This window comes from Phaenicophaeus curvirostris, chromosome 12 (assembly GCF_032191515.1).
Source record: "Phaenicophaeus curvirostris isolate KB17595 chromosome 12, BPBGC_Pcur_1.0, whole genome shotgun sequence".
NCBI classification, from domain to species: domain Eukaryota; kingdom Metazoa; phylum Chordata; class Aves; order Cuculiformes; family Cuculidae; genus Phaenicophaeus; species Phaenicophaeus curvirostris.
In genome coordinates, this window is record NC_091403.1 from 1338282 (window position 1) to 1363491 (window position 25210).

General features: G+C 43.0%; 1 protein-coding gene across 10 annotated transcripts in view; it reads left to right on the forward strand.

The window, feature by feature from the left end:
- The window catches only part of TJP1 (tight junction protein 1), a 174326-nt gene that overhangs the window by 109557 nt on the left and 39559 nt on the right, over positions 1-25210 (forward strand). Inside the window, exon 1 of one of the 10 annotated variants that reach the window (XM_069866445.1) lies at positions 3018-3178. The exons of 8 other annotated variants lie outside the window; for them this stretch is intronic. In XM_069866445.1, the coding sequence (XP_069722546.1) occupies positions 3146-3178 (33 nt within the window). In that variant the 5' untranslated portion in view covers positions 3018-3145. Of the gene's footprint in view, positions 1-3017; positions 3179-3937; positions 3957-25210 lie in introns of those variants that run through there. One more of the 10 variants, XM_069866442.1, reaches the window with a different exon arrangement.

Sequence of the window (25210 nt, forward strand, 5' to 3'; positions counted from 1 at the left end):
ATAGCATCTTTTCATCCAATGTAAGATGTTACAAAACTGGCATCTCTGTTTTTGGTGGAACTTCCTTTGTTTAATTTTTTTTCCTTCACCTTCTTACTAGTTCCTGTCTTTTTTCCAATACCTAAATCACTACTTTTCTTTCCCTTGGTCCTTCTCCCTTACTATAGGCATCCATCTCCATCTCTCTGCATTTGCACGCCTGCAGCCCTCCTTCATTCCCCTGCTGTACGCCTCTTCTTGTTTTATGGTCTTTAATCTTTGTTCCCAGCCCATCCTCCTCCCCAACCTGCAGGCATTGCCCACGCTCCCCAGAACTATTCTTATTCAAGGGGGGTCAGAGGAAAGGGAGGGATTATTTTACCCTACTCTTTATCAGGTCACCCTCCCCTGAATTTCTTCTCGTGCGTCTCCACACCTTGAAATCTTCCCCCTCCTTCCTGTTGTGATCTCAGCCTTTTCCTTCCTGCGTGCTCTGGTGAATGCTCGTAGACTCTGGCAATGAAGCATGCGGGCATAAAAAATATCGCATTCCGCCTTCTGCATCTGTAGATTAAAAAAAATCTGAGGCTTAGTAACGTCTAGCAATTAACAAATAAAATATGTGCGGTGGTGTTTTCGTGGGAGAGGCCAGCAGCAGAGCTTTGGCAGGAGGCCGTGCTGCAACGCAGGAGAACTCCCGCGGGGACAAGTGCCTCGGAGCCTGCACAGCCCCTGTCCCTCTGCGGGAAAAGGGGATGACGCCCCGCTATGTGGGAACTCCGGGAGCAGTCAGGGGCCAGAAAGGGATGGTGCTGGCCAAAGGCAGAGGTTGCTGGAGGTTTGAGGCTGCCCCAGTCTGCACTACGGAGAGGGCTGGCACCACTGGATCTGAGGGATAAGGTCCCGGTGGGCTTACTCTGCCCCACAGTGCCGTGTTTTCCACGCTGTGGCCGAGGAGCTGGCCCTTTCCCCCCTGATTTCGGACTACTGCCTTGGGAATTTCCTTCAGCTGTTTCCTGGAACATGAATTTGTTTATTTTCAAAGGAGAACAAATGTAAAACTCATACAGTATCTGTGGATAGTGCGTTTCTTAGAAGAGGAATGATTTGGATCATTGAATTATTACTTCTTGTTAAGAACTGAGGTACTTCCAAAGATTGTATGGAGCACAAAACCAGCTGGTAACATAAAAAGTACAACTGCCAGAAAGTCGTGGCCCTGCTGCCCTGCCTTTTAGTATCAGTCATGCCTCGTGAAATACTGGCAAACAAGAAAAAGTGTCCTAATTTTGCTTGGGGATTTTTTTCTCACTTACTCTCCTTTCACTGGAAGCCAATATATATGATGAGTCATGGAATTTTTGTTCTAGTCTAGTATTTAAAGAGTAAATTAACTATCATGATAAACTATGGATGGTAGCGACGTGGCCAGCACGCAGAGCGGGCCACCTTTTCCCTGGTGTTCGAAACAGTTTGGTGGGTGATTCTTGGGGAGGTGGTTCGGCGAACTTATGACTCAGTCCTACAAAAGTTGGGATGTGCACTGGGCTTTCTGTGGCGGGAGCCGTCCTGTCGGAGTGAAAAAGTGAGAACGCAGAGCGTGCTCGACTCACAACTCCAGCTCTGTTCGCAGGTACAGCCTCATCCCACATGGGTTGGGCACCCACCCCCAAAAGCAAGGCAACATCTGTAAAAAGCCTTTTTATAAATAGAAAAAAAAAATGTTTGCAGTGTTTCTTGTGTATCTTAATGTGAAAGAGACTGAAAAACCTTCACGTAAAGTACTTGGAGAGGTTTATTTTTGGAGCCGCTGGCAGCAGTTTGTGATGCTGTAGGAAGCGTTAAGGCTGTGCAGTCACCACCGTGAACCCAATTGCGTCTCCCAGGTTCTTTTCTTTTTGTGCCTTTATTGCTGTTCTCTCCAGAACAGCACGAACAGCTGGGGAGCTCCTGTCCTGCCCCTCCAGACACGGGGCACGCGCCGCGCAGTCCAGGCCCTCGCTGCCCCCGGCCCGGTTCTGTGCCAGTGACGCCGAAAATGCCGCAGATCTGCTCTCTAAGACCCTTTTTGGAGATTTGGCAAGCGAGCTCCTTCCTCAGGGCTGGGAAGGCGATGCCCATGGACCGTGTGCGGCCAGGCAGGAGCTGGGGCAGGAGGGGCCCCTGTGAGGGGCGCGGGGATCAGGCCTCCCAGGAGGCTTAGGCACGTGTGGTTGGACTTGGGGGCAGGTGGCAATGGTTGGGCTCGATGACCCAAGAGGTCTTTCCCAACCTGGCGATTCTATTCCTCTCCAAGGACTCATTTTAATACTTTTATGAACTCGGGAGCGGCCGGAGCCCTCGCTAACGGGGAGCTGGCCCCGGCCCTGCCCTCGCCTCGGGGATGGGGAGAGGCTGCAGGCAGAGGGGGAGCAGAGAGACCCCTGCCCGGCACAGACCAGGCTGGACACGGGGCGTTCTCATCTCCGGAGAACAAACGTGTGTGGGAAACAGCGGTTAAAGTCAAGATGCTCTGGAGGGACAGTGTTTCTAACTTTCAGGGCGCGATTCCCTGGATGCGCCTCGGCGGTGCCCGCGCCCCGCCCCGCGCGTTCAAACGCCCCCGCGCTGCCATAGGCTGCGCCGCCCGGCGCCGCTCGCCCCGCGCCGCCCGGACCATCGCGCGGGGGAGCGGGGGGGGGGGCGGCCTCGGGCGGGACCCGCAGGTGCCCCCCGCTTGGCGCGGGGCCGGGGTGTCCGGCGGGGGCTGCGGGGCCGGGGCAGCCGCCGCTCATCCCGCCGAGCGGGGGTGTCGCGGGGGGCGGCGGGGCCGGCTCGGGGCGCTCCCTCCACCACTCCCCCCCCCCCGCGGGATGGTCCGCGCCGGCGGCCGGACGTGTCCGCGCTGCGCGGGGAGGGGGAGGCGGGGAGCGCGCAGCGCGGCCGCGGCGGGGAGCGCGGCCCCTGAGGCGCCGCAACTTCCCCGGACCCGCTCGCTCCCCCGCCGCGCTCTCCCGTCCCCGCCCCCTCCTCCCTCTCCTCCTCCTCTTCCTCCTCCTCCCCCGATGTTTATTCGGGCGGCTGCGTGAGGCGCGGGAGGTGCTGGCGAGTTGCTCTCCCCCGGCCGGGGCGGCTGCAGGCGCTCACACGCTCGCCCGACTCCGGGGGAGAGAGAGAAGGAAACAAAATGTCCGCCAGGGCCGCGGCGCCTTCCAGCAAGGTAAGTGCTCGGCCCGGGAGCCGAGCGGGGCCGGGGGGCGCCTCCCCGCACAGGCACAACCCGCGAGGGGCGCAGGTGCCGGCGCCGCTCCCCGCAGCCGCACCTGTTGGACACGCGGGACCCCCCGTACCCGGTGCCTGGAGTGCGGGGGGGGGCGACAGAGCAGGACCCCCAGTTCCCGGTGTCTGGAGCGGGGCGGGGGGGGGTCAGAGCGGGACACCCCTCATTCCCGGTGTTTGGAGTGAGGGGGCAGAGCGGGACACCCCCCATTCCCGGTGTCTGGAGTTGGGGGTCAGAGCGGGACACCCCCCCATTCCCGGTGTCTGGAGTTGGGGGGCAGAGCGGGACACCCCTCCCATTCCCGGTGTCTGGAGTTGGGGGGCAGAGCGGGACACCCCCCCATTCCCGGTGTCTGGAGTGGGGGGGCAGAGCGGGACACCCCTGGTTCCCCGTGTCGGGGGTGGGGGGGACAAGGAAGCAGAGCGGGACCCACCCCCCCTCATTGCCGGTGTCGGGGTGGGGAAGGAGAGCGGGATACCCCCCCGTTCCCGGTGTTTGGGGGCGCAGAGCGGGACCCCGTCCTCCATCCGCGGTGTCCGGGGCGGCTCGGAGCCCCCCGGGCCGTGCGGGGGGCGGGGCGCCGGGCCGTCCCGTGCCCCTTTTGTTCCCGGGCGAGGAGCCGGGCGGTGACTGGGGGAGGTTGAACCGGGAGAGGCCAGTAGTGCCGGATTTTTCTGTGGGCGCTGAATCAGCCGGGGCTGATTGCTGCTGACAGACGGTAAACAGATTGGGGGCGGCGGTAAATCCCTCGGGACCCGGCACGGGCGCTCCCGGGGGGCGGGGGGGCGCGGGGTCCCCGCGGGGAGGACCCCGGGCGTCCCGGGGAGAGGTGGGGCCGGAGCGCGCAACAGGTTGTTCTTCCTTCTCATGGAACTAAAGGTTCGCTCCGAAACTCGTTTGAATTCAGGTTTGGAGCTGGTGCTGAGCCGCGGCTCCTGCGGAGTTGGGCTTCGTGGGGTTGCGCTCGGGAGTGAAACCGAGTGGTTTCGGTCTGATGTCACTGGCACGCACTGAATCAGAGGAGCTGCTGTGCGGGATACACACCTCAGGGCCTCGCTGCTGAACAACTCCAGCCTAGCGCAAATCCCAAGTTCCTGCTGAGCTTACTAGTTGTAATGTGTTGTTAGCTGTGGTGATTTTATCAACTCCAAGGTCTTAGTTTTACTTTCAAGCTGTATCGAGGGCACCTTCAGCTTCCAGAGTGCAATTTTAAAAACTTAAACGTGCCAGTGTTAAGAGTTGCGTGCTCTAAGTATCCTCTCTGAGATCTTTTATTAATTCTAATATATACATACACACATTTAAACCATAAATGCGTACGAGTAGACTAATAATTTATTCTGGGTAGTATTTCAAACTGGGGGTTGTTGCCTAGCTACAGAGAGAGAGATAAAGCATAGTTTTTGGGTTTATCCTCTGTTCAAATGCGTTTGTTAACAACAAACAGGACTTTTAAGATAAATGGTCTCTGCTCCTAAAAAGAATAATGTGGTGTTAGAATTCTGCCATGGGAAGGGTTGTGAGAAGTTGCATCTGCTTAAATTTTCAGATTTTCTTGTGTGTGAAATCGAGGTGCCCAGTTTCTGCTTCCAGTTCAAAATACTCTCTTACCATATAGTTACTTCTTTAAGGTTGCAGACAAATGTTGCCTTCTACACGGTCTTAAACTTTTTTTTTTTAACAAATAACCTCAGATTTTTTTTCTTATTTTTGAGTGTAGAGTGGTATACTGACTACTGTAAAATTGGAAATTCCATCTTGCCATAGCAGCTATTTGAAACTTCTTCCAGATCATGGTCATGTCAAATTGGCCATTCAGGCGTGTGTACTGTATCAGCAAAGCTAGTTATACTGAAAGGTATGTTAATTTTAGAACGTTGCAAAACATAGTCTCTCCAGATTTTGTACTGGTGTACTTTCAGATTTTGTAAAAATGTGTATTTGAATTTACAGGTCTCTTTCTCAGGAAAAAAAATATGTCCTGTCACCTTTTCAGTGTAAATTCTTAGTCTGTGATTATCAAAGTTATTTCTTACTTTTGATCTTGGTCACAGGAATTCTTTTAGTCTTATATTTCTTTAGTCATATACGTTTCTTTGTCAAAACAGAGATGCTTCCAGTAGATGGGTAGAGTTATTTCTACTTCAGTCATTAGTTCCTGAGTTACCGTTTGTACAGTTTTAATATTTATAATCACCCACCTAAAACTATGTTAGAAATACTAGAGAATTTGTGTTTCAGATCCTTTTTCCTTTGGTCACCCCTTCAGATGTGCTATCGAGTTTCTCATTTTGGGGGTTGTAATGCATTAAAAACCTGTGAATGCTTTTCTCTTAATGGTTAATGTACTTTTTAGCCTTGTGGTCCTTTTGTCCATGTCCACATTTATCTTGGCATACTTGACCAGAAGAGAACTAAAAAAAATATTTTTGATTAGCTGAATAACTCCTGTTTGTACACGTGGGAATCTTGGCTGCTGTGATTGATTGTGTTACACCCTATTGTCAACAGTCTTTATGCTACCTGCCACTGCCCCTCTGTTTTGGTTACTTAACTTCTTCCTGCTATGCTGTAAAAGAATGTGGTTTTATTAAGGTTTTAAATGCTTGTTGTAGCTATTGGGAGGCAAGAGAAATGAAATCTTGCTTGTAGTCTGATCTAGTGGTGGCTGTGATTGCAAAATGTAGGGTCTGGATCTTTTCTGGTGTCTCTTTGAACAGCACTGGTGGCTGCTCTGGGAGTGACTCTGTCAGGGGATTAGTAATGAGATGTGAAGCTTTCCACATTTAAGCTGACGGTTCAAATATTGCCTGTTGGTTAAAAAAAAATATTTACAAATACTTTTAAGTAGTAGATGTAGGGACTACATTTCTTGAATCCTTGAGCCTTTTTGAATGCTGAATCCGAGTTGTTAATTTTTCCTTCTGGTATTAAATACATGCATGAACCGTGTTTCCCAGTCTTTCACCTCAGTCCTGTAATTAATTGGATTTTGGTTGTTGTAACTGTCTTTCTACCTTCAGGCATATATCTTATTATCTACCACTTCAATCAGAAGTTGATAACTCGATCATATTAACAGTTTAAGACTTGCCGATTGCAAGGACTCTTTGGTTTCCTCTGCTGGAGGGAATGACCTATAGTTTTCATAAATGTGGCTTAGTGTTCTACCCCAAATCCTACTTGGAGATACCAATGTGTTTGTGTTTCCTTTAGGGGATGTATGCACAAGCTCTGCAAGTGTTTTTAATGTGCTGTAGTCTGCAAGATAATTAAGTTTGGAACAATATTTTTTTTTCCTATCAAAGTCTGTATGAATGCTACTGTTAGATCCGTTAGTAGGTAGTTGGTGCAGTTCTTCAACTATAACAACAACAAAATAAACACGTAGAAAATCCATGTGGGGAAATGACACCAAGCATGCAAATAAGCTAAGGATTTGGTTTAAGATCAGACCGTACCTTCTGCTTGGGGGAAAAAAATCCTATAAAATGCTTGTTTAATTTTGATAGTGTTCCTGTAAGTTGTATTTGGACATTAGGAAATAGTTTAATGTTTTGTTTTCCAAGAAGCAATTATATAGATGACTTCTGGGTTAGCATTTTCTTAAATTTGTTGACTGCTACAGCTATGACAGTAGGCACCTTTAGCTACCAAAGGTAGTCTAGGCACGCTTCTTGGTGAAAGTTTTGTTGCCATGTGGGAAGAGCCATGAGCTCTGTGTTCTGTAGGTCACTGTGAAGTGTGTTCTGGAGTTTGCCTCTGGTTCAATGTGCAGCACAAAGATTACTGTAATGTAAACAGAGCTTGAAAACTGACTGTGCCTGGGAGCTGGTTCCACCTTTATGGAGTGGAAAATCAGTAAGAGCTTATCAGTGACCAGCTAGCTAATCTTAGTTTCAAGGAAAACATCTAGAAATGGGTTATTGTACATAATAGGTATTTTAAGGTGCACATTGTACTACTGCTTCTGTACTGTAAGAATAGATATTGGGCTTCTGTCTATGCAGAAAAGGCATTGAATTGGTGTTTAAAGTCAAGAGTTGATCAACAAGCTAGAGTGTATGTCCATGTCGACACTGCAGTGTCCCATTGTTGTCAAAGCTTTCTGGTATGGGCACTCATTAAAATACTTGATAACAGGTTCTCAATGTAAGATACCGAGTTGAAAACTGAACTGTAGGTAGTGAACTACTCAGGCTGTGAATTGTGCTAAATGCTTTGGTTTTACTACTTGAAATGTTATGTTTCAGGCCAAAGCACTTGTTGAAATTGTCTGTATCAGAGTTGGTGTGTTTCTGACAAAGCTGTTAACCCATGTTACAGGCTGTGCCTGTAAGCTTGCAGTAGGAGAGAGGATCCTGTTTTCAGGTTTGTTCTCCTCTCCTCTATAACTAGAGGAAAGGCGATATCGGGGGCACGGGGAAAAGTTGGATTATAGACACAGGGTGAGGGGAGTGAAGCCTGTGCATCTGTGTCAAAATTACTAGTCCCAATGTCTGGCTTATTGACAGTGTGTCAAATTATGCATCTGCTTGAGTAAAGGGATAGTATTTGAATCAAGGCGCACTGGGTGGTTTATAGCATGTCTCAAGTTATGTAATCTTTACAGCACGCTGCCCTCTGGTTAAGACAGATATTGGTCATTTATACCCCCCCATATTTGTCCTGGTTGTTAAAGTATAAATGCAACAAAAAATAATACCAAATGGCGCTCGGTGTTTTCTCAGGCAAATACATTGCTAATGACTTCTTCACTGAATGTACTGATTAAGCAAATAGCCGTAAGGGAGTCTTAAAATGAATTCAGTGATTCTGAGCAGTGTATTTATGCTGAGTCCAAAAAGTCCTGAAATGAAAACATTGTCTTGCCTTATAATTATGCTATTTTAGGGACAGATTATTCAAATATGCGCTCTATAGTCGTAAATAGTAGGGGTGCCCTAGTTCCAAGGGGCTGTGATGAGCTTCGGTGAAGGATCTGAGAAAATGGAGGAGCACGTTCATCTGGATGCTGTAAGGTCCAGTGTGAGTCTCTTGGATCCTGCAGAGGAACAAGCGCTGCTGAGGGCCACAGATGTGGTGACTTGTCCAGGGCCAGTGGTGTCTGCTTGGTTACCCATGGGGTTTTCCTGTTGTGGTATATCCTTAGGTAGCTCCTTAAGCCACAAGCGCCACGGGCTGTTTGAGCTATGTAGATGGGCTACTGCAGGGTCAAACTGCCCCGGTGTGTGCAGGACTGGGTGTTCTGCTTATGGTAGCTATTCCTAACTCTGTAGGATCTTCAGTAGCTTTTCAGAGTTGTCTTCTGCCTTTGCATGTCAGGATTAATTTAGGCACTTGGAAGATTAAGTATGTTGTGGGTGCTAAAAATTTTAAATATTAGCTATATATTAAAATAGTAGTCATTTTCTCAAGGATATTTGGTTATCTCTAATAGGATTCTTGTTTCCTAATCCATTATAAACAGATGTTCTACCCTTTGGTGGGGGAGGGCAGCCTGAACTCAGTAGGGGGTGTTGCATTGTAGAAGTTCACACTCTTATGAGAAGTCGGCAAATGTACTAGAATCCTTTTTGGCTTGCATAACTCATCATAAAGTGTTTTGTTAGTTTTCCATAGCAGAGGAAGCAATAACATAACTTGGTACTGCTCTGATAGCCTTTTTTGTCTCCCCACCCCCACGTGTGCCGAGTACTGATATGCTAAAAATAGAAATTGAGCAAAAGTAGGCAGTTTCTTGGATTTGTAGTTCCAAGCCTTTTCCTGGCAAGTACTGCACTGAAGAGCACTTCTCTTTTCCTCAGCACTGCCTTTTACGTTTGAATTCTTTCTTGGTAACTTAATTACAAAATAATTGTAATTGGGTCCTCCCACCCCTCCTAAACCAGGCAGTAATTAGTTTTCAGCTCATGATCCTTTGGGATTGTATCGGCTATTTTTGGCTCAGTTTGAATGGGGCCCAGTAAAAGTGCCCCACTGGGTCAGCAATCATTTTAACAGATGGCCCCGACTTCTGTATCCAGCTTGAAATTTATTCTTGTAAATATTAAATGGCCTCGTTTCAGCTATTTACACTCTAGGCTGGTGGCTGTTTATTGTGGTTTATTCAGATGGGAGATAGAATAAACAAGATACGCATAGAGGGTGTTTTAGACTTTTCAGAAGATTATGGAGTGTACGGTCAAGCTTTTGCATGTAGCTCTTGGAGTTGATGTGGTTGAGAGAGCATCCGTTGCCCTTTCCTACAAACCTGGCTAATTATCTTTGTTCAGAGCACAGCCACTACAGCGCTGGTGTTGCTGTGGCAGTATTCATGACTTCATTATATTCATTATGAAGTTGGGTATTGCAAAAATGATGGGGAAGTAACTTGTGGTGGAAGAGAGACTGCTCAAGTTTTTAAGTAGTTAATTAAAAGTAAGCAATTATCTTAAATTATTACTATAAACAGTAATGTAATGAAAGAAGACAGATTGTGAAATGGGAATAATGATGTCAGTTTTTGCATTGCTTAAATCATGAGTGGTGGTGGTGCGAGTTTGCAAAAGGACTGGCCTAGCACAAGTTTGAAGAATTAAAAAAAAGGAAAGGGGGGAATATTTACACAGTTGGTTTCAGCTTCATTGGAAATATAATAGGCTTAAATTATGCTGTCTGAAGAGTCTTCCTTTTTTTTTTCTAATAAAGTGACATTTGGTTTTACTGTAACTGTAAAACTGTAGAAATATCTTTAAAGGTGCTGCTTGACAATGTGTTATCAAATAATTAGTCAGTTGTAACTAATATGGGATCAGGAGAGTACCTGGGGCTAAGTATGCCAAGTATTGTTTATCTGAACAAATTCCAAGGCTCATAATAAATCTGTAATTCGTGTTCATTTTAGATGGCTGGCTTCCCCAGAATTAAATCTGGGAGAAGGCCAGACCATGTTAACGCTTTCAGCACAGGATACTTGTTTAAAAACTTTATCTCATTCAACCCAGCATTGTTCTTACATGTTACTTGGAAAAAACAGTCCTGTTTTTTGCCTGTGAAAGCCTCTGTATGAAATAGTTTTCTAGCATAGTGTTGGATAGAAAAGGTACAGGCTTTTCCTGTAAATCTGGACTCCATGGAACAGCATTCCCAGTGGATATTAAGATCTTGAAGGCATGGCTTTCTGACAAAAGAACTTGTGTTTCCTTCAAAATTGAAATTAAGTTGTGGAAAGTGATTGGCCATCGCATACAGGATAAACCCCTCTGTTAATAACCCAGCTATGCAGGAATGGAAATCCCTGGAGGGTAATCTGGTATGAGAAGTAAATGGACCTGCATTTTGTTTGGGTTTTACCCCCTGTGGGTAGTGTACGCTGGATTAATGCTCCTAAACATGGGAGCTTTTAGCTAGGGAATATGAGAAAGGTCTACAAGTTTATAAGAAGCATAATAACAGCTTGAACCAGGAATGTTTCATCTGATTTGGATGCAGTGCTGTAGAAGTGCTCTGTAGTGTGCCAGCTTGCTGTTGCCAGTTTTGTTCGTGTAATTCATTGCAGTTGTTGGTAGTTAGGTGGTAAATGCCCCCTAGAGCTGCCCAGAAAACTGCTGAGTCTCAAATTGGGGAATCTGTCAGTAAAATTGTTTGAATACCCTGTTAGTTTGCAGCTCTGAATATTTGGTCTGTTACATTAACCTCGCAGCTGCCGGCTCCTGTGTTTTGTGTTTCTTAGATTCAGTAGTACTAGTTAAGCTGAAAAATAATTACCACTTATCTGTAAGGTGAGAAGTGGGCCGTGAAATGTCATCAGTCTTCGGGGCAGTTAGGCAGCTTCTTGACTATATGCCACCAGCCTTGTCAGAATTGGAAGGGTTTGCATGTGTTGCAGTTGGCAACAGGTCTGAAAATCTTATGTAAAGATAGTATAAACCTATGTGCTGTTATCTTCTGAAGTGAACGGCACAGGCACTGCGTCACTGCAAAGTTGCTGCTGTCATCCATCCCCATCTGCGTGTTATGTCCCCCTGTTCTTATGCTGAGTGCCTTTGCACAGTATAGTGCTTGCCACTCAGTATTTCTTAGATGTCTCTGAAAACATCTGTGTTGGTGTGTTCTCCTTCATGGAGGTGCTGCGAGTGTACCAGATGAAGTTGGTCTTCAAGCTAGGAGATCCAGAAGTTAATAAATAAAAGATGTGTTCCAAGCTACTGCAAGAGAGCATTGTCTGCAAGAATTAAGAGAGGAGGCTGGAATAGCTAGGTCTGTGCTATACTTTGAGTTGTTCGGATTCCGTAATCTTCTGAATGGAAATGTTTGCATCTGATTTTTCAAATGAACTTTCACCAAGGGGAGGCCAAATATCTCTTTGGTGATGTTGTAATTGTATTTCCCTACCTTTCCTGAGTTTCTGTGCAAGCTTCTGTTGGCTAAGCCAGAATTGAGAGTTGTGATGTGAGAAAAGGAATTACAGAAAGAAAATGCAGAAAAATAGTAGGCCATCTTTGAGGGAGAAGAGAATGAAAGGAAAGAGGGAGCCAAAGGCAAGCTGGCAGCTCTTAATCCAGAGCTGACTTCCTCTTCTTCCTCCTTGCCTCTGCCCTCCCTGGCAAAGAAACAAAAACCTTAGCACAAAAGCTGAGGTGTCTGAACTCTCCCAATAATTATTGTGAAACCTTATGTGGCATGACTAAGCCTTACTCACAGAATTGTCACATCAAGTCTAACTGTATTGCTGTACTTAAAGTTTATTATTAAAAAGAATGAAGGCTCTAGTCTCAGACCTAACCTCTGAAAGAGGCATAATAAAAACTTAGATGTCTTGCTCAACTTGCAAGAGTATTGTTTGTTGTAGCTGTCATGTGAGCTCCTTTGCGTATTTCTCTGTTCTGTAAGAGAGCGCTGAAGGCAGTGGGGAGAGGAAAGGAAAACCATAAAAACCCTTGTAAATGCTAAAGCAAATAAAGGACAGTTTGAAGGGCACTAGGATTCTATATGGAAATTCTAGATAATGAGCCCTTCCATAGCAGGCTGGAAGTATTTCAAAACCTTTAAGAATGCAGACTTCAGATGAGAAGTAATCGGAAGCTGTAAACAAAACCTGCTGAAATGCACCTACTGCTTATCCTTTCTTGTACTGCATAATGGAAATCATCGCGCACACTAATTTGGGTGTTCTCTTCAGTTGCAGTATTTATCTGAACATATTCCCAGATAACTGGGAAAGGGCAGAATATTGAGTATGAAGATAATTTGGCAAGCTACATCCTCTTCAATGCCTATCTATCCTTTGTGTAAGTTTTGTGTGCCAACGAAGTGTCATCTGAAAGTCTTTGATCATACTGGCTTAGCTCTTCATGTGGGTAGGACCTGAATTTACAGGTGGAGTAAAACAAAGAGCTTGCCTTTCTGAGAGTATTCTGCTGGTTTTGGGGAAAGGAGATGCTGACCTAAATGCTCCCAGCTGTGCAAAGAGTGATAGTTTGAATTTATTCAAGAGATTGTAACAGTTCCTGTGAAATGGAAAACTGCTCTTATAGATTACATGATCTGGTTTAAGGAAAGTACCCCCCTTCTCCAACTAGAACAGTGTAAGGAAGGGGTTTGTTCAGAATGTCTCTCATTCACAATTTGCCTTTTTCATCCAGCTGAGAGTGAACAGCACCGTAGCAGCGTAAAGGCACAGTGCCTCTCACCCCAGTGCACTGTGAATGTTGGTGGTATTTGTAATGTTTAGAATATGTTTTTTCTTCGTCGCTATCTGTCATGCTCTTCGCATACTGGGGAGGAGCTAGGATGGGGGCTGTTGCATGCTGAGAAGAGCTTCAAATAGGATTGAGAAAGTAATGTTGGTTCCCCCGCCCCAAGAATAGAATCAAAGCTGGGAAGTGGCTCTCTAGGCAGGACTGACTGCAGCTTCTCTTGGGAGAGGGGAGTCAGTGCCCAAGAAACATCTCTTGGACAGTGCATTAGTCACAGGAACTCATTCTGTTCTTTATCAAGTGGCTTTCTTCCAGTTAAATTTTACATTTGAATTGTGAGATTAGGTAATCAATGTGCTGTATTCCAAATAAAATTTCTCATTTTTTGTCTGACTTCATAGCTACCTGTCCTGTCTATTTAAAAGGAATTTTGGGGTTGCAGGTTGAAACATACATTAAGTGTATGTTTGCTTTTTCTGGTTTTCAGGAACTCTGCTTTTGAGGGTATATAAAGTCAGAGGTGATTCATTTGAAAGAAACCAGTGCTAACTTAAAAGGTTTTCCTACTTGCTGCTTTTATCTTAATCAGTAAATGCCTCTCTATCTTAGGAAGATGTGTAAACAGTAGTAAGAAGCCAGTGGTTGAGAGTTGCTGAGATCTTTCTTCTTCAGAAAGACCAGCGGTGTTGCTTTTTTTTTCCTCACAGCTTTATGAGGATGCCTTTTGAGTCAGTTGGATTTTTGATAATTCTAGGACTGTATTTTTAGCTGTAAACTTAGTTTTGTTGGCAACAATGTGAGATTTATGCCCTTCAAATTGTGCCAGCATCTTAGTTTAAAATGCAAACAGGTGGGAGATGCCTTTTAAACTTGAATGTGGTATTTCTTCAGCATGCATTTTGCTGGCCTGAACTTCTGATTACATTGACTATCTCTGTTAAAAAAGAAATCAAACATACTTTAAGTAGTTACTGATAATAATACTTGAAACAAAAGCAAGCATTAAAGAAATACTGTATTGGCTTTTTCCTGTCTTCTCCATGATTGAATTAAAATAGAGAATTTTTACCATGTTTGTATTTGTTCTTGTTTTTACTCCCTTCTGTGTGAATGAAGAGTGCTTGAAGTCACCTAGTGTTAAATAGTAGAAACAGGTTTCTTAGTGGTGTAGTGTCAGAATAAGCAGTGGTCTTCTCTGCAGCAGAAGGTCTACGCAGGACAGGGTGTTGTAAACTGTGGTGAGCAGCCGTTTGGTGAGCCTTATAATTGGGTTAGTGTGCTCTGTGTGAGGAGTGTGATGGGAGGGAAGGACAGGAATCAAATAGTGAGTTGAAATAGCTTGAATCTTCCTAAAATCCTGATTAGGCTGCTGGCAACTGAATACTATTTTTTTAATCTTGTGAGGTAGGTAGATCGAGGGATCCAAATAATATTTTCTAGCCTCACTTTGCTAGGAGTAAATGGCTTGGGATGTTTATTGTTGGCAGTAATTTCTTCTCTTACACAAAGTATCATTTTTCAAATGGAATTAGGTGCTTGGTATGAAAATACGTTTTTCTTGCTTTACCTTTTAACTTCCAGATCAGGACCTTTTAATTTACTCAGTTCCAGTTTTTCTGTATAGAAAAATAATCAGTTTTATAGAAATAGCTTCAAACCTTTTGGAACGCTTGTTAGAGCAATATAAAAGTCTCAAAGATATTTATATTTGATAAAAAACTATAGACAGTGTTACAAGACTTAGTAAATGGTTTTCCTCTCTATCAGAACAGCAGATCTTTTCCATATTCTAATGTTCCATTATTTGTACGTTAGTCCATATTTCCTGGATCTGCTTACAGTGTAGAGGTTAGTATGTAGCTGACCAGAACGTAATACATAAAATCTGTCTTTACCATCCTAGCCCTTCAAGCAATGTAATTATGTTGCTTCCAAGCGATAAGCCAAGGCAATTTACAGATTACTGGAATGCTTGAAAACACTGACCTTTCAGGTCACTCCGAGCACTCCTATTATGCAGCGATTGCTGTGGCACTGTTATAATGTGCTGGCCTGTCACATGCTGACTAACTTGCAGAAAGCTTTGATGCAGCTGTTTTAAAAATGCTTTTGCTGACTGACAGGCACTTAGACTACTGACTGTGAACAAAGCTGGCTTTCCTTCCATGCTTTTAGCCCCTGTTTTCTACAAAAACACTTCTCCCCTGCTGACTACACGCACAGTTCTTATCTGGGCCCAGTTGTTGACTTGTTTCGATTTAAATTGTATTCGTGTTAATTTTCACTTCAAAAATAGTTGTGTGAGTGAGAGAGATTTGGTTTGTGTGCTTTATTCAGAGCTGCTGCAAACAAGCAGCCTTGAACAGTTCATGTGGTGGCTTTAAAGGGTGGGTGGATTAGGGGAGAGAAAGAGTTTGTGAGACAGGGCAGAGCTGGGGAGGAAGGGGATTAAAAAACAATGGCCCTTTATTGATGATGACCAATACGCTGGAAAGCAGTTTCCTGAGATGTAGCACATATAGTATAGAAGTTGGAGTTCTATTGCCTTTTCTTGAATTGGTACAAAGAGCAGGAAGGAACCGATAAGTAAATGTTTCTTTTGAGCATGGGATGTTTATGGATATCGTAGATGATAACAACAATACCAGTACATGCTTAAGTGTTAGAAGCAGGACTAGAACACGAATAAAAATTAAACTGACTTGTTTTTTTTTTGTTTAATCTGTTTACCTTTATTAATGGTTGTTAGATCAAGTAGTGCCTGACCTGCAAAGATCATAGTAACAGGAAAACAGTCCAGAAGTGTAGCATCTTTAATTCTACTAACCTGAATTGAATGTTACAAGGATACACCTTTTTTTTTTTTCCACTTTCTCAAGACTCTTATGGAAAATCTGTATCCTAACAGAAAATAAAGTGCAGAATGTTCATGAGAAGTGGATGTCTAATCTAAGCAAGCCTGTAGAATGAGAAGTGTAACAGCCTGTTACTTATGGAGGGCAAACTTACCAATTCACAATTTAACCTTTGACTCCAGGACATGTATTTATATTCAGTATAGCGTCTTGTATCTTGATTCTAAGCTTGCTTGACTTCAGTGTGTTTCGGTCAAAAACTAAGCATCTCCATTCTGCTCTACTGAGAGGTGGAAAATAAAGTAGTAATGTTTGACTGATATTGTGAATGTGTACCATGTATGCAGTCTTGGAATTCTAAGAATTGGCTTCTGTTGTGCAGCACAGCATCACTGTCACCTTGTTTGGGGGGAGCGTGTCTGCAGGTGTTCACCTGTCTACTGTATCTCCAGTAACTGCAGTATATGTGCAGTGTGTGCCTAGAATCTCGAAGCAGTAGTGCCTATTCAGGGATAAGCAGCTGGTGCCTTTAAAATTGTTTGCTATTTGGCTAAATCGTATACAGTGACAGTGCACTAAAATATAAACTTTTGAAGTTGTAGAAGAATGTAAAATCTCTTTCCTGCTGCAGCAATGAGAACAATTGAGTAATGAATTTACAGCAGGAAACTAACTGAGCAGTGTGATTCTGCAGTAACTTTTCTCCTGCTCTTCTGAGTTAAAAAGTCTGTGCAGAAGACTATGCAAAACAGCTTATTGTTCATATATATTCAAATTATCTTTTTGTAGTTGCACTTCAACTTTCTCAGAGGAAAGAAATTTTCTGTGGCTTGCTTCAACATTTGTGAATCTGGATCAACGTAAATGGTGCAGTGAGGCAAAGAAAGATGCATTACTACACCTGCTGATAACAATACAGTAGCTTTTAGAGGATTAAATTTCAAAAGCAATGCCTTCTGAAAGTGAACCACCAAAAATTAATGAGAAGATGCAACTAAATCAATACCTTGATAAAAGTAGCACAAATTTAGATACTGTCACTGTTCTTAATTTCGTCTTATAAATAATTAGAACTTGCATGACAATGAAGACAGGAGTAATCAGTCAGTCACGTGTCAAAAGCACTTTTTTTACAGTAAGTTTTCTTTTGCTGTTTGATTCTGGTTTTACTCTTTGGAAAAAAAGAATGTAGTACAACTATCTTTGGAAGTACTGTTGTTTCATTTCTCATCTCTTCCTTCTGACCAACTTTTTTTTTTTTTTTTTTTTTTTACCCTTGTCTATTTAGTCTTGGGGACTTTTTTCCAATGAATACTCTGGATTAAATGGTTTCTCTGCAAACCGTGGGCTTTGGTTAGTATTTTCCATTGAACTGACTCATCAACAGATTTCTCTGGTGTACTGAAGCTAAACTCTTTGCAGGTTTCTTACTTGTTTAGGAAAGGTTTTCCTTTAAGAATAAGGCTAGCAGATTTTGCAGGTTTGTAGGTGGTTCAGTTGCTTCCTTCTCCCCCTGCCATCCCCAGCATCTGGTTCTTGTTGACATGTAACTTTATAGCGTTTCAGGGCAACAGTTGAATGAGCTGTAGCTGTAACCTAGGATAAACAGGTCATTGGCCAAAATTATACAGGCATTTCAGCTGTTAACCAAGAGCTTATCTGGTTTCTTCTCCAGCTGGTTGGATAAACAGTTAGAATGTCATTCATGCTTTTTCATTTAAAAAAATGTGCTGAGTAAATGAATAAGACAACTGCCTGTTAAGCACAGATGGGAAATACTTGCTAAGAGATGGGTTTGATGGGTAGCATGTCTGAGTGTTTAGGTATGGCCTTTTATTTTTAGTCTTCATGTTCAGAGTTCCTCTTCTGAAATACTCTTATGTGCTTGTCATCTTTACCATAGCTTGGCTAGCAATCAAGGATTATTCTCTATGAAATTATAATTACCTGGGGAAAAAGAGCATCTTCTCATAAGTTTGTCTCCTAAGTATGTAGCTATCTCTTCTTGTTTTACTACTGCATTGTTGATTTTTATTTCAAAGTGGAGCTGGAACCATGACATCTGCTATTACTGAACGGGCATGTGTTTATGTAGAGATTAGTTTAGCGTTCTTCACTTCATGGTCTTATCTGTGCGAAGTCAGAACAATGTTTTTGGTCATAATTCATACTTTTTGTTTGCGTGTTTATAAAAGATATCAAACTGACTGCTATAGAATTAATTCTGGATTTGTGTCTCTCGAAGTACTGAAGTTGATAGCTGTTTTAGGCTGAAAAGGTTGGCAGCTCTTTGGGCCTGTGCAGGTAGGGAAGCTACTGGTAGATCAGTTGTCCTGGCAGTTTTGTGAAAAATACCATGAGATTCTCTTGCTCTTCAGCCTGCCAACACAAAGCTTTCACTGTTTCTTACAGCGCTGCTATGTCCAGGTTTTCCTTGTCAGACATTCTTGATGGGTGTTAAATGGCTGCCTGTTCTACTGGGTTTTATTTGTAGCTTTCTTTAATACTTTGGTAATTTTTTTTTTTCTGATGAGTGCTTGTAGGATGCGCATCTTCTTCCTTTGAATTTTGAAAACAAGTCTGCAAAGGTAACTGAAGCGCATTTAACTGTGAACATTACTTTTGATAGCATTGGATTCTTTTTCTTTGACTCATGCTAAATGTTCTTATGACTTGTGCTGGACTAGACTAATCTTTTGGGAGGGAGCCCCTTAAACGTGTTATGGAAGAAACTGAAAATGAGGCCACTAAAAAGCAAAAATGCATTGTAATTCAGTCAGCTGTACTGTTCTATCAGACTTGTTTAGGCTGACTTCCAAGTGCAAACTTCAGATACTACAGTCGTGTGTGTTTTGATGCTTATCACTTCCTTACATGTGAAGCTGATGTTTCGTCTTGGAAAAAGTGTGTACCCAGGTCTTGTAGCAGTAGGAAAAAAAACATCTTGAAAATGTGGTTGTATTGCATCCTAAAAATAAAAAAAGCTGAAGTATATCTAAGATATTGCTTTTGAAAATTATTTCAGAGAAATATTAATGTTTGTGTTCAATTATACTGATGCAATTGTGTGCTGTGTAGGTATGTGGGACTGTAGATTATTTGAGATAGCAACATTAAGCTGTTCTCTACCTAATGCTTTGCAGCAGCCTTCCTTCCATTTCGGAGGGAGAAGTTAAACCCTGCAGAAACCTTGCATTTGTGTTGCGGTGCTGCGTGTCTCAGTGTTTAGGTATAGGCATCAATAATATGCTCTGTTGATATGATAATGCATGTTGTGTCTTTGGTCTTTTGAGGGTCAGTATGGTTTGGAAGTACTGACTCCAGAGTTAGGATGCACCTTCAAGGAAAAATGGCACTGCTATGGTGCAAGCTGATAGTTGGTATGTGTTCATGGAATCTGTATGTGTGCAATTTGTGATGTGTTCATCAGGATTGGGTGGGTACAAAATGTCCTTAGTTTGCTGTGTAGTTGCAAGATGTGAAGCAGAGGTGGCAAGGGAAAAGAGCTTTTAACTATGTTTTTTCTGTATTGCCTCATAACAAGTTAAAGTTTTGAAAGGGAAAAAAAAAAGGCACAAAAATGACCTCTGGGTCCTTGACTTAAAGAAAACAGTAACACCTGATATTTGGGCTGCTGGTGGTGGGGAGCATCCAAGGGCAAGAGTGTGGTACAAAAAACCAAAAATGGAATGAAGTTCTGCTCTTGAAAGAACTTAAGTTTAGCACTGAAATTAAATGAGGTTGTTTTGATGTGTACCTTCCCCATCAAGAGTCAAGAGGCTGGCTTGAGTAGGGCAAGGGTGTGGAAGTGCTTTTGCTGTTGATGACTTATTTTTTTTTTGTGTGGAACAAGGAACGTATTGACGCTAATATGCAGCAATGTGAACAAATATGTGGAGTGGGGGAAGCCAGCTATGTGGGATTTCTGTTATCTTCCTTGCTTCTTTTTGACCTTTGTTGCTCTTCAGGTGAATTTGGTGTCTTGTCAGTTAAGCCTTAACATTGCTGTAGAATGTGAAGCATAGACAAGGTAACAGATGGGGAAAGACATTAACTTATATACTAGTTATTTCCCCTGGTCTGTAACCTTTTGCTATTTTCTTAGGATATATTGTAATCAGAATCAGCTCAGTAATGCTCCTTTCTGTACCCCAAGGAGCAAGGGGTGAGGTAAAGGTTGTGTAAACTTGAGTGAATTTTTGGTTTGTGGACTGGAGTGTCAAGTTATAGTTTTGACTCTTCCAGGTTTTAAGTTAAGGTACAATTGGAACAACTTTCAAAAGAGAGAAGCTTGTCCTTGTTTAAGGGCTGTGGGTTTGCAAAGTATCCATTTTAAAATATGATTCCAGGTAGTTGTAAGATGCGGTTCTGGTATAAGCACAACACATTTTTAAATAGCTCTGATCATTTCTGCCCTCCTAGTTTTCTTGCCTGTTTGGGAGTGTGCATTCCGGAGTGGTGATGAATGGACACGATGCATTTTTGGTCAAGAATATAATCCTGCATCCTTGATATACTTGAAATTGTGGGAAGAGAAGTTTAGCGTCATGTGGTTAAAACTGCTGGTGAGGCAGTTTGTACTACTTAAATGAGTTTCTTTTTAATTTGTGATGTAAATGCAAAAGTAGCTGTGTGGCCATTTTTAAGGTTCACCTTTGGCTTTCTGGATGTGCCTTTTTTTTTAGTTCGATAGAATTGTGCTTTTACTTATACTCTCTTAACACCTTAAATGCTCAGTTGGGGAAATAGAAGGTAACATTTACACTGCAGAGAAAAGGCCTCAAAGCTATTTGATCTGAAAGATTGTTATTTTTGGTGATTCTGTGCTTATAAAACTTAGTATGCAAATTTTAAGAAGTTCTCTTTAAAATTGAGTGTTAGTTCAGCCACAATGGTAGGAGTAGTTGGAAGTCTACCAAGTGGCTCTTCCTGAGAAGAGAAGAGGGCATTTTATTGGTTTTGAAGCGCGCTGTTCACTTTGTGGGCGTAGAGGCAACACGCTGCTAGGGAGCTCTGATCTGGTAACAGCTCATGTTCTTGAGCATGGTAGCTGGTTCCCTTGTCCCTTCCCCTGCTTTGATGTGCAGACAGGAAAGAAAAAAAAATCCTAACTGTAGGTCTGTCGGGTAGGTTGGGAAAAAGCTTGATGGATATGTAAATCTAAATACCTACAGAGCTTTAATTTGAAGCCTCTGCAAAGCCTCTTGTCCAGTAATTACTCTGTCATTTTGTTCTGGTGACTGTAGCCAAAGCCTCTCCTACCCTGGCTTCAGAAGGGGAAGGAGGGAGACTGGGTGTTGTCTCCTGACTCAGTGAGACATGGCTAGCATAGTTCTTCAGGCTGGGATTCGTGGGAATTCAGAGTTAGTTGGAGCTGGGGTAGGGATGCAGTCTGCAAAAGAGAAGATACAAACCCCACGAAACACTGTTTCTTGTAAGACTTGCTTTTCTTAGCTTAAGCTTAATATGTGGTGATATGCATCCAACTTTTCTTAAGAGATCAGCAAATTGGAGAAGGCTGCAAACCACTGGTATAGTGAAAGGCAACTGGGATTGCTGCCAGTAGGAAGTCCAAGAGGAGGGTTGTAATCAGGGCAGCTGGTGGTGCAGAGCGGAATCTCAGGCCTGCTTTTATTGCCTCTTGGCCAGGCTTGGCTCACCAGGGGAGTGGGTTTCATTGCTGCTTTTTAAAAATGACGTTTCTGGCTTGCTTTGGGTGGCTGGAGCATCCCTCTTGCTGCCGAGTGCCCTTTTAAGGGAAGGGAAACTGTGGAAATGCCTTGCTGATTCTTCTTTGCGTGCTGCTTCTCCTGGAGCTGCTGCTGTTTTCTCTTGTGCTTGTTAGTGGGCATGGCTCCTGAAGAGAAGGAAGACTATCATCTGGAAAAAGGGATAGGATAATAAATTTGAAAATTGCTCTATTTTGTGATGAAGAAATACAGAACTAGACATTACTAACAGGATAGGCATAGTCTCTTCTCAGGAAAAATGAGGTGTGTTCCACTTGCTTGCTAAGAAAGTTCAGGAATGTTTTCCTTGAATAAGCCTTCTGGGGCCTTTGACATTAATCACTGCTGCAGTGTTTGTTACCTTGTCTTCCTGTCCAAATCTCCTGCCCACCTCTGACCAGCAGGCTATTGCAATGCTGCTCCAATGTTCATTCCTTCTCTCCCAATGACTTCTTGTACTTTCCTTTTCTTCTCTCTCAGCTTACAAGCACTGTGCTTTAAAAAAACAACACAAAACCTTCTTGTGTTTTCCGATACACACTTTTTTAACCAAACTGCTTGTTACTCAGTTGCTAACAACTTTCCAACTAAAAAAATAATTCTTTTTCAAATAGTTGTAATATTTAACATTATTCACAATCTCCTCCGCTTTAAGTTCCTGTATTTCTGTGTTCTTGGCTTCTAACTTACTTCCTTTGAATGGGTAAAGTTAGTGTGAGCTTAGAGTTGTAATGTGTTCTGCAGATGCTTTAACAGCCGTGTGACTGCTGAAATTGAATCTTCTTAACTGACAGCTACCCAAATTGGGGGTGGGGAGAAATACCATCTGTGTGTGTGATTGTTCAGGGGAGGGAAGGACACTTAACCCCAAAGTTCTTGCTAAGACTGGTTGCTTGAGATGCAGAGGAAGAAATAACTAAATAAGGAATAACTTAAAAAGTGGTACTACAGTGTCACATACTTTTTGATACTGGTATTTGGAGGGGGGTGGGGGGTGGACCCCCGAGAAAAAATCCTGTGGAATTGTGCAGCTACAAAAGTAGTTGTTAGATGCTTCTACCAGGCAAAAGGCAAGTGTGTGTTTGTACTACCTGCATTTTCACATGTTCATTTCAGAAGAATTTGGTGAATTAACCATAAAATGTATAGTTTTGTTGTGGCTGTGGGGGATTTAAGAAAGGAACTAACCAACCAAAACCCCAAATATTTTAAAGAGAAATTAACCTGTGTGTGCTGTTTCATTGTCAGGCTGGAAGGTGGCACGGCTATAATTCTGCACCTGTAACTTGAACTGTGTGAACTGCACATTTTTGTCTTAAGACCAGCTTTAATAACAGTATCTTTCTTAATACAGGCTTTTTATGAGGTGGCCTGTTGAATTTAGGCAAGTGTTTGGAGGAGTGAAATGTTTGAGAGCTTGGGAGCCCTACAATGAGGAGAGAAAAAAAACAAACAAATGCATGCTGAACCTGTGATGCATGCTGCTTTACTTTTAGGTGTTTAGTACATCTGCTTGAGAGAATAAGTTCAGTGTTTCTGTGTCCAGAATAGATGGTCAGTGTCACTTCCATGGATGTGCTTTCAGACAGGAGCAGTGAAGAATAAGACCTTTTTTTTTTTCCCTCATACAGATCTCGCAAGAGAATGTTTTACAGTGTGTTCTCCTCCGCTTTGCATTGCTATGTAAGAGATGATCAGATAGTGTCAGGTGTATGTTGTTTGTCTCTGCAGGAGTCCCCAAGCTGCTCTTGAGTCTTTTCTCAAACATACATTCAGAGGAAGTCTTTCCTCCTTGCAAAGTGATGATCATGTTAAAAAAAAAAAAAGAGGCTGTAAGCTGCTTGCAGTCTATTCCCGATTGCACAGTTCTTCGGGCAAGCAGCCAGTTTGAGCAGCGTGCCATTGGCCGTGGTTGTTCCACCTGGGAGTGCCCTCCTCCTCGCCTGGCTACGCTTGCTGTAGTAGGTGGCTTCCAGTATTTGAAATAGCTCAGGTATCTCTAAGGTGCTCTGTAGAGTACATGTGGTGTATAAATACTGTGGAATACAAAGCTGTTGTTTCAATTGATAATCAGTCAGATAATAGGATTCTGTCCTCATTGTGCTAATTGGAGGGGAACAGCTGTTAAAAAATCAATTTTTTTTTACCCTGTAGTCAGCTGGAGGCTTTTATGATAAGACAATTTATGGGAATTTTTTGGAATTTAAGGTGATTGTATTTTAACAAGGCAAGGACAAAAGTGAGTGCCTGTGGGAAGTCTTCTTGATCAGCGTTGGAAACAACACACTGCTCCAGCTGAGTGCTGAAAGATGGTGTGTGTAGTGAAATGACCTCTTAATTCCCTGCTCCAGGCTGCCTGAGGAAGATTCAGTTTTCTTTCCTGAGCTTCCTCAGGAAGCTGTTTATTTTGGATATTGACTTTGATTTTTTTTTTTAAGTAAATGATAAATATCTCTTGCCCCTAGCCAACCAACCAGCCTGCAGAAATTCTTGAAACAGTTGCAAATGCTGATTGTTACCATAAGCACTTTTAATTCCAGTTCCCACAAGTGCAGTCAAAATGTATTGATTCTGCATTTACCCTTTAAAACTTTAAAGTTCAGTAGCATCCTACTGCTGAAGTGGACTTCCCCAAGAATAATTAAGAATTAATTTTAGAAGCCAAATAGAAATACAGCAAGATAGATAAGGTGTGTCCTTCTGAAGAAGTGACTCTAAATATAAACTGGCTTCGCTCTTTTGATACAGCCCCTTACCAGAGATCTACTTTCTTTTCTTTTTTTTTTTTATGTCTTGAATAAGAAAACTGTTCCTCAAGGTTATGATTTTATTGGGACAATTAGGAATGTTTTTAGGTGTCGACATTTTATTGGCAGTAAAGTGTATACAGAAGCTACATCATCGGGCTGCAAGTTTTGTGCAGAGATCATGTTCTTTATATGGCTGAGTTGGTGATCAGGTCATTCAGTTTCTTGCAGTTTGCTTGCTGTGGTTGGAAGGGTTAGAGCAGGGACTTGGATCTGTCACAGATAGCTTTTCTCTCTATTGTTTTTCTGAGAACAGAAACAATGTGCCCCCTGAGGTGGCAGAAGTGGTTGCTTCATTGTATTGTCTGCAGCGCAGCTATCAATGCTGAACCGCAAAACTGGATTTGTAAAGATACTTGAAGTACGTCATTGCTTCCCATGGTAGGGTTACTCTTGTTGGCTGGAGGAAAATCAGTCAACGTGTCTGTTCTAAGGTAGATACCTGAATGTGATATTCTCTGAAATGTAATAACCTTATTGTCCTTAGTGAGAAACGTGTAGAGATCTACAGCGTAGATGTTTAATGCTTACTGTTTATTTACAGGAAATTATTGTTGAATTTTACTAAGAAATCAGGTGACTGAAATTTCTTGGACAGTCGTCCACTTGCATTTCAAAGATACTGAATGGTCTCCAACAAGTTACTCTAGCCCTCGATTGGAGCATCTTTGTGTTCTGTTTGTATTTCTCAGTTCCTGCCCAGTCATCCTCATTTCCCCTCAGTGATGGGTAACACCCTTTGGGGTACCAAGCTGGGCGCCAGCATTCGGCAGAGCTGGCATCGTTCCTGCAGATCTACACTGTCTGCCCCCACCCCTTAATTAGAAGCAGTGTTTGTTTCTAGAGATGTGGAATTTAAGTCTTTATGGGATTTCTGAAATTCAAGTATGTGAAATATAAA